Source organism: Camellia sinensis, chromosome 9 (assembly GCF_055761805.1).
Source record: "Camellia sinensis isolate YWXY chromosome 9, ASM5576180v1, whole genome shotgun sequence".
NCBI lineage: Eukaryota > Viridiplantae > Streptophyta > Magnoliopsida > Ericales > Theaceae > Camellia > Camellia sinensis.
In genome coordinates this window covers 62,334,810-62,351,799 of record NC_138969.1, presented here as the reverse complement: position 1 = coordinate 62,351,799, position 16,990 = coordinate 62,334,810, and the positions used below count along the sequence as shown (strand labels likewise).

The following is a 16,990-nucleotide window of genomic DNA, read 5'->3' as shown; positions in this document are numbered from 1 at the left end:
GATATTAGAGGTTAAGAATTCCAAGACCTCTAATCTCTCAGTGCTGGACAACGACGAACCGAGCAAAAAGAACTTATCCGGGTTCTTTTCATCTATTTTTACCTTTACCAAGTCCTCCACCGCTTTCTGATCCGCCGCTTTGCCGACATCTGCAAATAGTTCATTACTTTCTGGTTCTTCCACCGAATGAACGTATCCTTTGGCAGCGCGACTGCCATTCACCGTGGCGAAGCATTGTTTTGACACGATCTGATCCCCATAGACTTCTTCAATTATACCAGTGTCGTTGGGGAACCTCATTACTTGGTGGTAAGATGATGCCACCGATCGCATGGCATGCAGCCGTGTTCTGCCCAGGATGATGTTATAAGTGGAGGGGACCTTCAATACCCAGAACTCCACTTGTTTTGTCACGTTTCCTGCTCTGACTGGAAGAATTATCTTGCCGACGGGCCATTCTAGCATGGAGTTGAATCCAATCAGGGGAGACACGGCAGGCGCCAAGTCTTTGTCTTGCAACTTGGGCTGTTTGAATGTTTCGTAGTACATGATCTCACATGAACTACCCTGGTCAATCAGAATCCGCTTGACGTCAAAATCCTTGACTCAGAGAGTGACGACCAAGGCATCATTGTGGGGGCAGTATATTCGATCTAAGTCTCTGTCTGAAAAGGACATGACGTTTGTTGCCTCTGTCTTCGCCTTCTTAATGGCAGGTTGGGCACTTTGCACTTCTCTAAAGTGCTCAGCCTTTTTGATTGATCCCTTGAGCTCGCATACACGCTCAGGTTCAAAGACTCCATGTATTACATTGATGATGCCTTATGGTGGGGCGTCAATCGACATTCCATTGGGGTTGTTATGATCCTGAGGGGCTGGCTGTGTCCCTCCTTCAATGTATTCTCAGTTCGGTGCCCCTTTTCTTTGTGGAAAGTGCACCGTGATCTGTCATCGTAGTCTTTCTGAGCTTCTCCCAGCTTGGCTGGCCACTTAACGAAAGGCTCATCTCTTATTTCGCTCAGAATCCGATATATTGGTTTTTTGAACACCGTTGTTATGGCAGTGCGGATTCTCAACCATCTTTTGTCTGGGTCTTCTTTGTTATCTCGTTTGCCACGCCCGTTTCTATTCTGACGATCTACCGTATTGACCTTTGTTGAGGTTTTCTTTTCTGGTACTGCGGTCGCACTAGATTTCGCTTTGGCACGTGCGCCATCCTCTTCTACCCTGATGTGCTGATGCACTCTCTCCATCAGGGCTTCCATGGTAAGGGGTGGCGTCATGGTGATTGAGTCCCTCAGTCTGTTCCCGACTGGAAGGCCTCTTTTATACTGGGCAATGGCAAGATTGGTGGGGCAGTCCCCGATCTGATTGAATGTTTCCTAGTAGCGACTGTTGTAGGATCTAAGGGTCTCTTTATCCCCCATGTCGATGGAGAGTAACTGGTCGATCTCCACCGGTGTTTTAGTGTTTGTTCGGAACCTTGTTACGAACGCTTCTGCCAATTGAGCCCAGGAGGCTATGCTGCCCTCTGGAAGTTTTTCGAACCAAGTCAAGCCTAGGTCGCCAAGGCTTGATGGGAAGAGTATGCACATTAAAGCCTCGTTTCGCCTGTAAACGGCCATGACTTGGCGAAAGTGGCTCAAGTGCGAGTACGGGTCCGTCTTCCCTTCATATGTAGTGAATTTCGGCTGAAGGAAGCCTGTTGGTAGGGGCGCGTTTTCGATCGCCGGAACAAACGGTGAAGTCTGTAGTCTTGCTAAGGCTTTGTCCGTTGGTTCATATGCTGGGCGCGGTATTGGCATTCCAACCTCGACGCTTCCATGCGTCCGAGGAGCCAACCGCTGTAAGGCAGAGACTCTGTGTGGATCTCGCGCCCTGGCATCCTCCTTGCATCGTGCTTTTTCTTCGAGCACGGTTCGTAAGTCGGATGATCTGGGTAGCTCTGTCTGTCTAGATCTGGTTTGGTGCGAATGCGAAGGCCAATATGTGCTTCCTTCAGTGTATGATCTTTCGGATCTCGTCCTCTCAGACCTGGAGTGACGAGTCCTGGAAGATAAGGAATGAGTGTCGCCTGTCCTGAGGCTTCTGCTCTCTCCTTGGGAGGGTGTAGTATTCCTACTACGATTTTCCGAGTGGCGAGGGGGCGTTTTGTTTTTGCGCCCCTCTCCTGTCGCCACTTCTTTTTTCTTCATCTGGCGTTTCAAAGCCTCCATGTCCGCCGCCATCTTCCGTATTAGTTCATCTTGCTCCTTCACGCGTTCTTCCAGAGCTTGAGGATCAATCCTTCTCCTCTGCCTGTCAGGACTTTGAGAGTGACGAGGGCTGTTATTCCTCCTTCCCCTGCCACCCCTTCTGGAGTTATGTTGTTGGGGCTCCAAGTCCGCCATGGGAGGGACAGAGGGTAATCCTTCACGTCTTGCGCCCCTATCCGGAGTTAGCCCGTCGACGGCGGACTGTGGCAATTCTTCAATGTGTGCCATTGATTAAGAAAAGGAGAAGCTTAGTCAAGAGGTTTTTGTTCTTGTCTGTTTTTCCCACAGACGGCGCCAATTGTACGGGAAAGAAATACACCTTCTCGTATAATCCTGTTGACCAAGTCCACGCTCCTCCGTACGACGTCACTTTATCACCTGAAAACACAAATGTGAGCTAGCCGGCGGGTGTGTGCCGGAAACCTCTCCGATGCCTAAGTCAGAAAACTTGACAAATAGACAAAGCTTAATGTTCTCAGAAAGCAAAATTATGTTGTGTTCTGTTACCTCCTCCAAGGTGATGCTTGTGAGCTTTTATAGGTTTTGTCTGGCACAATCCTAGTAGGACTTGTACTCCTCTTATGCAGAGTCCTCCTAGGATTCATACTTCTGAAAGATAATGCTTATCCTTCCACACCCCCCTCACTACTTAAACCAAGTGAGATGGTTTGTACCATGGCCGAATTACAATACGACCGAAATAATCTGACTATGTAGAGCCACTGAGTAGGCCGAACTCCCTTAGTTCGGTTTTGCTTTTACCCTTCCTTATCTCGGTTCTCTCTTGCTCAACCCATGGCACGGTTGGAATAAACTTAACCAATTGTGACCGGTGTAACTCCTAGGTCGGTCTAACTCAAAGGCACTGTCAGGCCGTCCTATTCAGGGGACATCACGACCGGACTAAATCGGCGGCCGGACCTACTCCAAGCTACCTCTGACCGGCGTAACTTTACATCATCTTGGACCGAAGTAACTTTATCCCTTCTTGGGCCGGAGTAACATTACGGCCTTTTACTGAGTCCCTCCTACTTTGGGCCACAAAGTCCATCTCGCAGCTCGGCCCAATTTTCTCCAAAAATTACCCTCTCAATCATCAAATAAACTACTAGTTAACAATAGTTAGAAACTTAACAAAGTCTAATAATCAATCCACCAAGTCCACCAAGCAAAACCCAACAACCATCATAATGAAAGAGAAATAAACCGACCACCACAAAGGGTATCAAACTCATCTCTATAGGAAGAGTCACTACAGGAAAATTGATTTTTAGCGGCGTTTGAAAAACGCTGCTATAAGCCTAAAAAATGCCATTATAAGTTATGGTGACGTCTAATATTTTCGTCGCTGATACAGCCGCCGTAATAATTTTACAACGTTTTAAAAATGTCACTAAAAACATTAGACGGCGTTTTAAAAAACGTCGCAAAAACTTTGACGTCCACTACCATTTCCGTTACAAAATATCGTATGACGTCATTTAGTGACGTTTTTTCAAAAACGCTACTTCCTTTTCTTTTTTCTTTTTTTTTTGAAATATACCATAAAACAGAGCCAATTTAACTAAGAAGAAAGCTTGAATATAACATATACAATATGTGATTTGGCAAAAAAAAAAATCACAAAAAATTCAATCTCAAACCACACTCTTGAAGAGAACAGAATGTGACAAGAAGATGCTAGCTTGTCAAAGTCATAGCTACATAAAGGCAAATGAGAAGAATACAATATCTTAGTATACACTGAAAAGAAAATTACAACAAAATAATAATTAGCAACTGTCCACAGATAATTAGAAGTCTGACTCAGCTGTAAGTTGCAACAACAATGGCTGGGGGTAATATTTCTGCACCTCATGGATTAAATGGGACCCAAATCTGCATTAGAATCATGAGCATGCAGGAATGTCAAAGATGGATATAACTGTTGATCCCTTCAAGATATTAATGTAAGAACATCATTTCTAATTCTTTCTCCATTAAATGGTTTGCTAAAAGACAAAGAAGATAATAATTTTTAAACTTTCAAATCCAAACTCTTTTTTTCCGATAAACAATCAAATTTGAAATATTTTGTTTCAGTAAATTCTTAACTATGTACGAATAATTTGCACCTTTCATCTCATATTAAGAACAAGGAGACAGATATACCTTTGATGTATTGTTCAATTTTTTAGCTTCAGTTGAGGTGTTTCTGTTACCCTTTGGAGTAGACAAAGCAGCCAAAAATTTTGAATTTTTGTCCTCATTATAGGAAAGATTAATTGAAGGAAGAAGGCTGGAAGGGATTGTGAGCAACTCACCAAAATTGAAACTTAATGTGCTGATAAGTGCCTTATTGCAGATCACAATTGATACTGATGAAGCCACCGATAGAGTCAAAGATTCAACAGTCCCAAGTTGAAACCTCTAGCTCTCACTCATCTTCTTCTCCTTCTCTAATTACACCACCTTCATTTCAACCAAACACAACAAACCATCAAAACCCCAAGTTTCACAAAAAAAAAAAAAAAAAAAAAAAATTTACAGAAGAAAGAGTGTAACTACCTACAATGGGATAAATTATATTGAAATTCAAAGCTTCTGCAAGGAATGTTTCGAAAGAGCACGAAGTGGATAGCAAAACCAACTCAATTTCTTCAAATTCAGCATGCAATTAACACCAAAAGAGGAATCAAAGTAGTTTTTAGCTCAAATTAAGAAGAGAAGCAATTTAACAAAAAGCAATCTAATTATAGCCAGATTTGGTTTAAATTACCAAATCCTCACAATGGGCCTTTGTTTTGATAATTTATTACATTGACCACAGGAAATATAGCAGCATGACAGTTGCACTTCAACAAGGTGAATTTACCAAAAAGCCTAAAAGATTTCAAATGTGCTAGAAAAATTAATCATCAAATAATGGAACAATATCCCTCTAGGTTGCTCTGTTTCATTGTTTTCTTCATCACTTATTAAAGGAAGTTATAAGGCTGTGTTGGTTATATTCAACTACACAGAAGCACCTAATAGACAATCTTTAACCTCTCCAGTTTGCAAGGCGAATTGCTTTATTTATGCTTATCTAAATTGAGGTGCTTGATTGTAATAGAATTACAAAACTGTAGATACCTTCTGGATGTAATTGATGACCCCTTCATCTCTAATTTTATTCCCACATTGGTCAACCACATTAAACATTGAAACAACAAATTTTGAAGAAGAAACAATATAAGAAACAAAAAAGGTGAAGCTCATAAATCTTTTTTCGAATTTGCTTGTGACAGTTAAAGAAGAAACTATACCATCTATAAATCAACCCCCATTAGATGAGATATGCCTTCCTAATAACAAGGTTCAAATTAGTAAGAACTTGGACAACTGCCAGGAGAATCCCATGCTTGTTGACACTATCAACCTAAATAAGATGCGCCATCTATAATGAGAAAGTCGAAAAGCAAATAGACCAACCAAAGCAAATAGACCAACCAAAGCAAAACCAAATACTCAACCTCAATTTTTAGAAACCTTGCCAACCATATCATCGGAGAGCGAAGGCATAGGTCCTACCTGGATAACAGTTGCATCCTTGCAAGTATTATTGTCAATTACAACTCTGCAACAACAAGAGGCAACTCAATTAAGGAACTACCCACATCCCCTCTCTCTCTCTCTCTCTCTCTCTGTTTCTCTCTCTCATACACAAAAATCCAAAGATGAGGAGAATCAAATAGTAAAAACCAGTTAAGGCTCTTGAAAAGAGGTAAAATTCAATAAATTTTGAAGCACAAAAATCACTTTGAGATCAAATCATAAAACCTCTATATATAAAATACACGATTTATCATACTTGTTTTGGGTGGGTACAATTTATCATACTTGAAAACCATAAAACATGTGAAACCTCAATCCTAGCAATTCAAACCACAGGGACTTGAAAACTGAAATGAAATGTCCTATGTTAAGTTACTAAAAACTTGAAAAGTGAACAGACTAGCACAATATTAGCAAGTCTGGATATTAAGTTAAAAACAGAAACATGAAAACAGAAATGAAGTCTCCTATGTCATGGACAGTTTGCAAATTCATATCACTCATGTAAATAGTAGGTGCAATGGCCTTGGAATTTAGTGTCACAGAGGGAAGCCCCTGATAAAATTCATTCAATCAAGCAAACGACTACACTCGTAATATATATATATATATATATATATATATATATATATATGGAATAGCCTAAAAGGAATGAAAATCATGCCAAAAAAAGACAGTAAGTTTATAAGAAAGAACACTTACAAGACCAAATACCTTAGTAGCTCACATGGAGTCTCTGCCACTAACTTGGATGGATCATGATCGTTCTAGAAAACAACCAAGGTAAGCTACTAAACGTTCTTAGCCAATATAACTATAAGCAAAGTGAAACCAAATACTCATCAAGAACTTAAAGCAATTAGATAACAAGAAATTGGTTAGTATCGCTATCAACCAATGAACTTGAAGAGCACATCCTATCCATTAAGAATGCCATTTTTAAATACCAAATGAAATCCAATAAGAAATAGATTCATATCAAATAGCGTTACAAATATCTATCTGCACAAGAGTCAAAAGAAGAGCTCACTTCTAGTAGATATCATGCCCGTCTTAAAAGCCCAAACCTGTCCATATCTCATTTACCTCTTAGAGAAAACAACGAAATTATGACTGAGAAACTTCAAGTAGAATTAAAACAGAGAAATCATCACAGCAAAAGCATCTGCAGGTCTTATTCAGACAAGTACATAACACTGAAGATTACACCCAATATCGACAAGGTACATGCATATTTGATTGTTGGAAATCTACCCTCAATTATAATTCAAATACATAAATTCAAGTACATACACACACTCACAAACATACAGAGAAAACTTAAAAAGACATTACTAGCATTGCCGTGGCTGTCTCTCTTGAGTTCCCATCAATACGAAGCATAGTGCCGGCCTCATTGTAAAACTGGTGAACAAAATCTGGCTGCTGCTAAAGTACCTGGTAATACTGCCCAACAAAGTACATCCCAACCTGAAATCCAAAGACCCATTTTTTTTAGAGAGAAAAAGAGTGAATATATATATAGAAAGAGAAAGGACCTGAGCAGCAGTGACGGACACGTGAAACGGAGTAGCCATGACGAGTCTCGAGGGGCTCTAAAACCCTAGAGCTCCAATCAAACCCTAGATTGACAATGCGGTGGCGACTCCATCGTAATCGTCATCGTCCTCCTCATCATTCACTCTCTCCCCTGAACTGTCCTCACCATCATTTTCTCTATTACTCCCGCGAATCAACCTATCTCCTCTCTTCATCTTGCTGCGACTCGACTGATCTTGATCTTGGTCCCTGTTTCAACCAAATCGATTCAAGAATCGATGGATCTGAACAAGTAATCGGAATCGAACCTGGTGAATCTCTCAAGGAGAATGAAGAGAGACAAAAAACCCTAGATCTTGGACGGTGACAGAAAACGAGAAGATAGAGAAATGAAGAGAGAAAACAAAATCAATGGATCTGAATCGATGGAACTCCTAATCGATGGATCTGAACAAGTAATCGGAATCGAACCTGGTGAATCTCTCACGGAGAATGAGGACAGATAGAAAACCCTAGTTCTTGGACGGTAATAGAAAACAAGAAGAGAGAAAGCAAAATGACGGAAAGCCAAATGGAGACTGAGGGAGACGGAGCACGGTACAAAGTTGAATGCGTGTCTTTTAATATTATTTTATGTCTTCCACAACATTTTTCAATAAACGTTGTCTAACAAATGTGGTTATAGCCAATTATTGTTGTAGTGAGTGCTCCGATTAGCACTCCATTAATTATTTTGGATGCCCATTTCTTTGGACCCCCACTTATAAATAGTAAACCTTTAAAATTTCTTCTCCCCCAAATAATACCAAAATTATCCTGGTAAAAATATTACACCCATTCAAATGCATACCCCCACTCCCCCCTACACTCCAAAAAGCTTATCTCCGAAAACCTTAACAAAACCCACGACGGTAGAACCTCCCGAAACCAGTGAAAAAAAAATTATGGTGATTAAGAAGTTTTTTTTCTCATTCATTACAAATTTTGTCAATCTGTTTGATTTTTTTTCTCTATTACTTATTTTCACACACACACAATACAAACCACTTTCATACTTCTCTAATTAGTTTTTTGTCATTCGTCTATGGCCTCACTATACTTGTATGCTCTCTGTGTAAATAAAATTGGGCAAGATTTCACCCATCGGTCGACCTCCCGGTCGACCACTCATGGGTGGTCCGACCTCCTCTGTTTACCTTCTTCTACTGTTGTTTCGACTATTTGTTCCCGAACAAATAAATAATGCTCGGCCCTGTATTTCAAAATTTCGGCCATATATTCAGGAATTCAGTCATGAAAAAATGACGAATTGTTTTTATTATTTTTGCTATTTTTTTTTAAGAAACTTACCCTTACAAGGCCAATCTTCTCTGAGTTAAGAATACCATCAAAGTTATGAACCTCTTCTGAGTTTTTATTGTTGTACTCCTCTCATTTCATAGAGTTGTGGTTGCCAAAAAAAACTCTCACTCATTGTCATTGCAAGAGAAGTGTATGTAATCAATTCCTTACCATCATTGCCATCGAAATATTACCGTCAAAGGGTTTTCAAGATTTTGAGGGTAGGTAGGTTTTGAAGGTGGGATTTGAGGAAGATGGATGGGTGATGATGGCAGTGGGTGCTCTCATAAACTCTAACACATGATGTAGTAGGTGTGTGAGTTTAATTGTGAGATGGGGTGTTCCAAAATTATTAATGTCTTTTTTAATAATTTCATTTGAAGTTATTATTGTAATAAAAAAAATAAAAAATAAAAAATAAAAGATCTAAAATAATTGATGGGATACTAATAACAACACTATTATAAGAGTTCAATTCGTGATCTCACACCAAGAAAATACTATACAACTATTAGACCAAATATCTAGTTAAAATTTGGTTGTTATGGAGGTCAAATCTTGGAATTTTTTAACTGTTTGATTGGTACTTTTTAGGTTTCGATATTTTCAATTTTCCTATACAGTTTCATAATAAATTTGATAAAGTTTTTAAAGTTGTGATGAATTTTATGACGTTGAATATTTGGGGTGATTCTATTGGATCATTAGAGGGGTTTAATTTTGTACAGTCCAAATAACACATTTGGTATAAAGGGAAATTTTATGAGTGTATTTGGATGCTTAATTGTAACAATGAACTACAAATATATTTTATAATGTGTTTGGAGTATGAATTTGAGTAGAGATTTAAAAAGGAAAAGAAAAAAAGTATGCGAAATGTGAATAAAATATAATTACATTTCACACACATTTTCTCTTTTTCTTTCTAAATTTCTATTCAAATCTATACTCTAACACAATTTTAATTATGGTGTTTGATAAGGGTGGGGATGTAATTTGACATCTTAGTTTGAACTAAATGAATTTAATACCATATAACTTTATCAATTGTTCATTGTATAATGTTAACGTGGGTTGATATTGTGTAACTTTAGCCAATCCCTTTCTTTAACTGACCCCAAATATTAGGGTTGAGAAATGGTATCTGGTTATTTTGGGTTGTATCAGTGTCAAGTTATTTTAAATTTGTGTTAAAATCTTCTCAACACCAATTTAACCCATTTAACTAATCGTATCAATACTATAATAATAATAAAAATAAAAATAAAAAGAGTAAAAATAAAAAATTAATCGGATCAAATATCTTGACCTTATAAACGCTTGTACATAACATAGATGACACAATTAATGCATACCAAATAACAAAGACCTTCAAAGACTCCGATTGAGCTAAAACAAAATAAAAATCTAATTAAAAAGAAAATAAAAAAATATAGAATAGGTGAATAGCAAATTCATTTCTACATTTATTTAAAGAACATAATATTATTGAATAAAGTGAATAGAGTGAGTTTGATATTCATATAAAAATTAGATTAAATGGAGTAGTTGTATGAAATTTGTATTACGCAACTCTGACAACAACTCAACCTATTGATTTTTTTGTTTTATAATGTCATGTTACTTTTAAATTTGTATAGTATTAATATGTTGTCTCATTCAGCCCCTTCCAAACATCATACAACTTATTTAATTTTGTGTATTAAAACTTTGCTCCATATTCATGAATTGAATAGAATAATTGGGACCCTCCATTGGTGAGAACTCCAAACAAATAGAATGTTTACTCATAATTGAACTCGATTTACGTAAAAGTGACTTAAGGTAAATAAACATCGTCATCTTATTAATATAGGAAGACCCATATTTACACTTTTCTAAGTGACACATTTATATTTGTGTTAAATACAAGTATTAAGAAAGTCGACTCAAGCGCATGATAGATACCCTTTATTAATTATTCATCTTAAATTGTTTGAAAATCATTTTCAAGAAAATTCTTTCTTACAAACAATTTATAAAGTGAACCGTAAATATTATTATTGTTATGAGTAATGAAAATGAAAGTGATATATTTTTGGTTCTTGCTATACTTGGGCCCACGAAAATGTATGAATGTCTCATTCCATTTGGATAGGGCTCCAAATGTGTGGCAATTAAACAACACCGTCATTGTCTTCTCAACTGCACAACCGTTCATTTTGTTTTTGTGCTTTAATTATTGAAGTAAAAGTTTTTTTCCTCCATTATTCATTACGGCCTTATTGATTGCTATGTTGGAGAAATTTATATTTTATATTGAAAAAATGTTACACTTTAAATTTGTATAGAAGACACATTGTCTGCATTTCATACATCAGTCTGTGTTTTGAAAACAAAGCATTTAATTTAGTAGCCACTCACATTAATTTGCAACTTAAATTTGTAAATTTGCAAGTTTTTTTATTTTTATAACATTACTCTTATAAATCATGTTAGAAAATTTATTTTAGGGGATGCAACCTCTACTTTTACTTAAGAAGCTCAAAAAGTAATATTTTTCATATATATATATATATATATATAACTCAAAAATTGAAATAGTTTATGTATCTATACTAGTATATAAAGCATACTTTCCATCACAGATTTTTTATTTTATTTTTGGGCAAATTACACTAATAGTCCCAATAGTTTGGGACTCGTGTCATTTTCGTCCCTGACTTTTCAATTGTGACACATTTGATCCTGAATTTTGAATCTTGTTTCAAATAAGGACAATTGAACATGCCATTGCTTAATTTTAAGGGCAAAATCATCAATTTGATAAAATATAAACTAATTTGACAAAAATAAATGTCAAAAAAATATTTTAAAATTTTTAAAAATTATTTATACCCATCAAAGACAAAATTATGTAAAATTAATAAAAATTACATGATTAATTTTTTAAAATTAATTTTGCATGATCATCATCCAAATACATAATAAAAATTAATTTGATAAAAAAAATGTTTAAAAGATTTATTAATTTTATATAATTTTATCTTTAGTAGATAGAAAAAATTTTAAAAAATTCAAAAATATTTTTTTGATATTTATTTTTGTCAAATTAATTTATATTTTATCAAATTGACGAATTTGCCCTTAAAAAATTCAATAGTATCTTCAATTGTCCTTATTTAGAACAAGATTCAAAATTTAAGGTCAAATGTGTCACAATTGAAAAGTCAGGAATCAAAGTGATACAAATCCCAAACTATAGAAACCATTAGTGTAATTCACCCTTTATTTTTATTCTTCTTCTTATGTAACCGCTTTGTAATTATACATCGGTAGCTGCAAATTATAAGTACATCCGTGTAGGTATGTACAAATTTTGGTATATATATCGAAGGTCCAAGGTGAATTATCCTACGGAAACCAGTTCAAAATGTTACAATTCATTAATAGTTTTAAATAAACAGTACAATATTTACATATACAATGCAATACAAGTCACAATTTAATTAAGATTAACTATATTTAGCACCTGTACATTTTTATAAAAATCTTACTTCGATCGCATTACTTTCAATTGTGATAGATAATTTTTTACATTTTAAGTCAAGTTACAATATTATCTTTATGTCCATCTAACGTTAATAAGGCTGATGGAACTAGTTATGTAAGTCACACTCAATATCTTCTAGTGTTGTTAACATCCGTACACTTTCAGCAAAATCTTACTTTGATTTTTACACTTTCACTAAAATTTCGCTTTGGTCTTTTAGTTTTTAATTCCTGTTAACCTTATTAATGCTAGATGAAAAGAAGAGTGACATTGTAATTTTACTTAAAATATATGAAGTTAACTGACATAATTGAAAGTAAAAAGATCGAAATTATATTTAAATGAAAGTACAAAACAGAAAGTGTAATTAGTCCCACACTTTACTAGTAAACCGTCATTGTACTTTGGATGGCCCAAAAGTAAACTTTACAAAGTGAGCCCAATCAGTAAGATTGGACCTCAATTTTGACAAAGTATACATCAAAGCTAGCTCCCAATTTACAATTGTGTGAAGACCCAATTTGTTTGAAAGTTATTGCAGAATCCATGTTGTGGAACACTCGGGCCCAACGATCATTATTTAAAATTCATGCTTATTTAAAAATTTCAAGTATGTGAGTGGTCACTTTATTCAATATATAATAATTAATCTATACTAATATATAAAATAAAAATCTATGTAAATGTCACATAATTTTTTTTTTCTAAAAAATATTCTCAAAGCATGATAACTGCTATAAATTATTTCAATTCTTTCTAACAGCTTCAAATAACTTTCATAATTATTAGATCCAATTACAAATAGCATTTACACAGTGTGTTACCTATAGGCTATAGTATCGTGTATAAGTGATATATCACCAAAACATTTTATTAAAATTTTTCACTTCTTACTTTGCTTGTGATTTGGAATGATGAATTCTACCATTCAACCCTTTTTTAAATATGATGTCTCCTATACACGTTATTTGTTGGTGATAAACAATATTTATCTTATAAGTGGTTAGTTCATTGATACATGGATATATGTAAACACATTAATATTTCTTCAAGCAACTCTAGTTATTATATTGAAAAGAACTGAATTAAATAATTCAAGCCATGTAGATTACAAATAGTGGAGGGATACTATAAATGAAAACATTTGCATATGAAGTTTAGTATAATGCAAAACGTTACAAATAGTACCTAGAAAGAATAACAGTAAGATAAGGCTATGATGAAGTGTGTTGAGATATTGTTTGGGCTTTGAGTCAAAAGGCTGATTCCCTATGGATGAAGTGGGCATTTATATTTTGGCTATGCATGTTAAACAGGCTTAACACGAGATTGATTCAATTGATTGATGACTCAGATTGTGTGCTTTGCAATTTACAGATTGAAATTCATGACCATTTGGTTTTATTTGATTGCCTATGCTCTAGTTAGAGGAATAAAGGGTTGGAGACTTGAAGTGTTAACTAAAAATTAAGATAAAATGAAACCTAACCTAACACTTGAAAATATCAGCTTAAGCTTCCCCTATTTCATTTATTCATTTTTATTTTGAAGTTCATAGAAAATTTTGAATGAACAACCCCACTTCATTTAACAAGTTCCAACAAGAAATTATTTGCATCCATTAAAGGAATATCAGTAGTTGGCTCTTGAACTGCAAACAGAGGTGGCATTCTGAGCTAAAATGAATTCAGAATTGTTGCATTGCAGGTGCTATAAATGGTCGCTTTTATCTTCTACAATTTCAACAAATAAAGATAAAAACAAAAACAAAAATAGATAAATACATGGAGAACCAAACAAAAAAAGATAAATACATGGAGAACAATGATTTGAATACCATTTTTCATGCCTTTTGAAATGAGATGACTACACTGATCCTAGGGATGGAAATTGATGCAGTTTGATGAATTGTTTCAGATTAGTTTTGCAGCAGTGTGTGGTGGACACTAGAGGGTTTGTGATTAAGAAATATGTGTTAAGAGTACACAACTCAAAATGAGATATAGGGTGATAGTCTACCAATTTAGATGATACATAACTCTAATATTAGAGCTCTAAATGGAAATCTAATGAGGTGGAAGAGAGAGAGAGAGATAAAGAGAGGAGTGTGGGCCTCACCTTCACATGAGCACTCTCTACATCATTAGAGTTGCATTAGAGCTCCCAAACATTATTCTTTAGTAGAGACCAAGGTAGGTGAAACTTTTGCACAAGATGTTAATAACATTATTGAGTCCAGATCCATTAAAGCAATTGCCGTGCAAAGGGTTCAAAACAAAGTTATTTAGATTTAAAAAAAATTAAACTAAGATTATGTAGATTTTAGAAACCAAAATATTAATTTATTTTATAAATGCTCAAAATTACATGAAAGTAATGACATTTTTCAAAGGTTTGGGGTGGATAAAATACTAATTTATTTTTTAAATACTAAAAATTGCTTGAAAATAATGAAAATTTTCAAAATTTAAAGCAGCAAAAGAGTAAAAATATTTAGATTTTGGAGGGTTTGAAGTAGAATTATATAAATTTTGAAGAGACCAAAATGCAAACTTTTTATAAATATTCAAAATTAAATGATAAAAGTGTAAATTTTCAAACGTTTGGGTGGCGGTGGCCACTGCCCGCAACCCCCTTGTTTGCTACTGCTTTAAAGTAATTTAAAAAAAATAATTTTGGAGTGATTTTTTATATGAAATTAGGATTTGGGAGCAGAAAAATAAAATGACTATTGTATTTTTAATTTTTATAAAATTAAATCTCAATCATTTAAAAAAGTATATTTTGAAATCACTGTAAATGATTTGGACTCTTAGGTCATGTTTGATTCACAAGATTAATAGTAAAGTATTAATAATCCTATTAAATCAGTGTGGTATTCACTATCCAATTGGATTAATATCCATTGGATTAATAATCTTACCCTTACTCCGTTACTAATAATCCTATAAATTTGTTGGATTAATTATCCATTGGATTAATAATCCTAAACTAAAATGTTCAAACAAACATAAAATAATTGAGTCCACGGATTAATAATCTCAATCTTATACTCTAATCTATCCAATCAAACATGCCCTTAATATCCAGATAAAAGTCCTCAAGTCATTTCTTCTTTGTCTGCTAAAAATTAAGAATTCCAAGTCATTTCTTCAGCCTTAGAAAGATTGATTTGTACAATCCAGATTAATTCTAGTTGTAATTGAATGTCCAATTAATTTGATGGGCTTTATGTGTCCTCAATATACAAATAACAGCAGTAAGGCTTAGTGGTAGTTGAGTGACCATTAAATTTATTACCAACACTAGTCCTAGGAACAAAACCTTTGTACCGACAACAATATACAGATCAACCACCCAAAAACAAAATCCACACACGTGAGAGTTCCGTGTTTTTTTTTTTAATTAATTAATTTATTTTATTTTTATTTCTTAAACTATCGTTATTTAAAAAAAAAAAAATATTTCATCCCTAAACTAATAATCATTTATTTAGTTTGGCCTTGTTTTTTAACGTTTTTAGGTTTTAGTTTAGAAAAAATAAGAAACACATTTTCCTTTATTTTTATAAAAAACAAAAATAAAAAACTTGTTTGGTATACAATAATATTTTGAAAACATATAAAAATAAAAATAGAAAAATATATTTAATAAGTGGTCGAATTTGGTAATCGGAGATGGTGGGTGGATGGATGTGGTGACCGATAGTGATGGGCATCCACCAAAATTAGTGGTTGGATGTTGTTGGAAGACACGAGGTTGGCCGGAGCTCGCCACCCACTCATCGGTGGTGCGGAGGTGGTGGGAGGTGATGGCCCGTGGTGGCGGTGGTTGAGCCAAAGGTGGTGGGTTAAAGGAGAAAGTAAAAACTTGTTTTAAAAACAAGTGAAATAATTTTTTTGTGTTTTCAAAAATTTCGAAAATTTTTTAATTTTGAAATAAAAAATTGAGCTAAAATTTTATTATTACTTCAACTAATAGGAGAAAACTTTAAAAAATAAAAAATCAACTTCAGGTTGCAAGTATTCCAAGGTCTTGGCAACTCTTTGCTTTCACTGTCTTCAAGCCGATATGCCCCATTGCCTAGGACCAAGATGATTCTATAAGGTCCCTCCCAATTTGGGCCAAGCTTGCCCTCTCTAGGATCCTTCTTGTTGTCGACGACCTTTCTTAGAATGAGGTCCCTAGCATGGAACTCTTGTGGGTTAACCTTCTTATTATAAGCCCTGGCCAACTGCTACTGGTATACCCCCAACTGAATTGATATTTTCTCCTTTCTTTCTTCTAGCAGATCCAGATCTCGGGTCAAGAATACCTCATTGGTCCTATTTTCTACTCCCTAGGTTCTGATCCCTGGGATGCCGACCTCTAGTGAAATAACTGCTTTTGTGCCATAAGCCATGGCAAATGGGGATTCCCCAGTTGATCTTCTCGGCGTAGTCCGATATGCCCAGAGTACCCTGGGCAACTTAGCCATCCATTTTTCCTTTGCTACTTCTAGCCGTTTTTTGATCCCATCCAAGATAACTTTGTTGGATGCTTCTATTTGTCCATTGCTTTGAGGGAAACTTGGAGTGTGTGATAACCCTCACCACTGATTAGTGCTAATCTATGATTAAGCATGTTAACTGACTGATTGGCTGAAATTCTGAACTGATTGATTTAGTGTATTAGTTTAAGTGCATGTCTATCTGTTTGATTGCTAAATTATCTGTTCGTGTTTTATGTTTTAAACTGCAAATTGAAG

General features: G+C 35.0%; 1 protein-coding gene across 33 annotated transcripts; it reads right to left on the bottom strand.

The window, feature by feature from the left end:
• Nucleotides 1-3,940: 3,940 nt before the first annotated feature.
• LOC114321357 (ACT domain-containing protein ACR6) lies at nt 3,941-8,030 on the bottom strand. Of its 33 annotated transcripts, none has more exons than XM_082886876.1 (6): nt 7,167-8,013; nt 6,534-6,598; nt 5,808-5,853; nt 5,543-5,655; nt 4,803-4,892; nt 3,941-4,706 (listed from the first exon to the last, which is right to left on the bottom strand). In XM_082886876.1, exons 1-4 carry the CDS (start codon nt 7,212-7,214, stop codon nt 5,563-5,565), a joined length of 252 nt encoding a protein of 83 aa, XP_082743002.1. In that variant the 5' UTR covers nt 7,215-8,013; the 3' UTR covers nt 3,941-4,706; nt 4,803-4,892; nt 5,543-5,562. The 33 variants fall into 33 exon arrangements, 7 of the variants coding, with proteins under 7 accessions (XP_082743002.1, XP_082743004.1, XP_082743000.1 ...); XM_082886878.1 differs by having other exon boundaries at nt 4,807-4,892; XM_082886874.1 differs by having other exon boundaries at nt 4,803-5,655; nt 7,167-7,301; nt 7,370-8,011.
• Nucleotides 8,031-16,990: the final 8,960 nt, after the last annotated feature.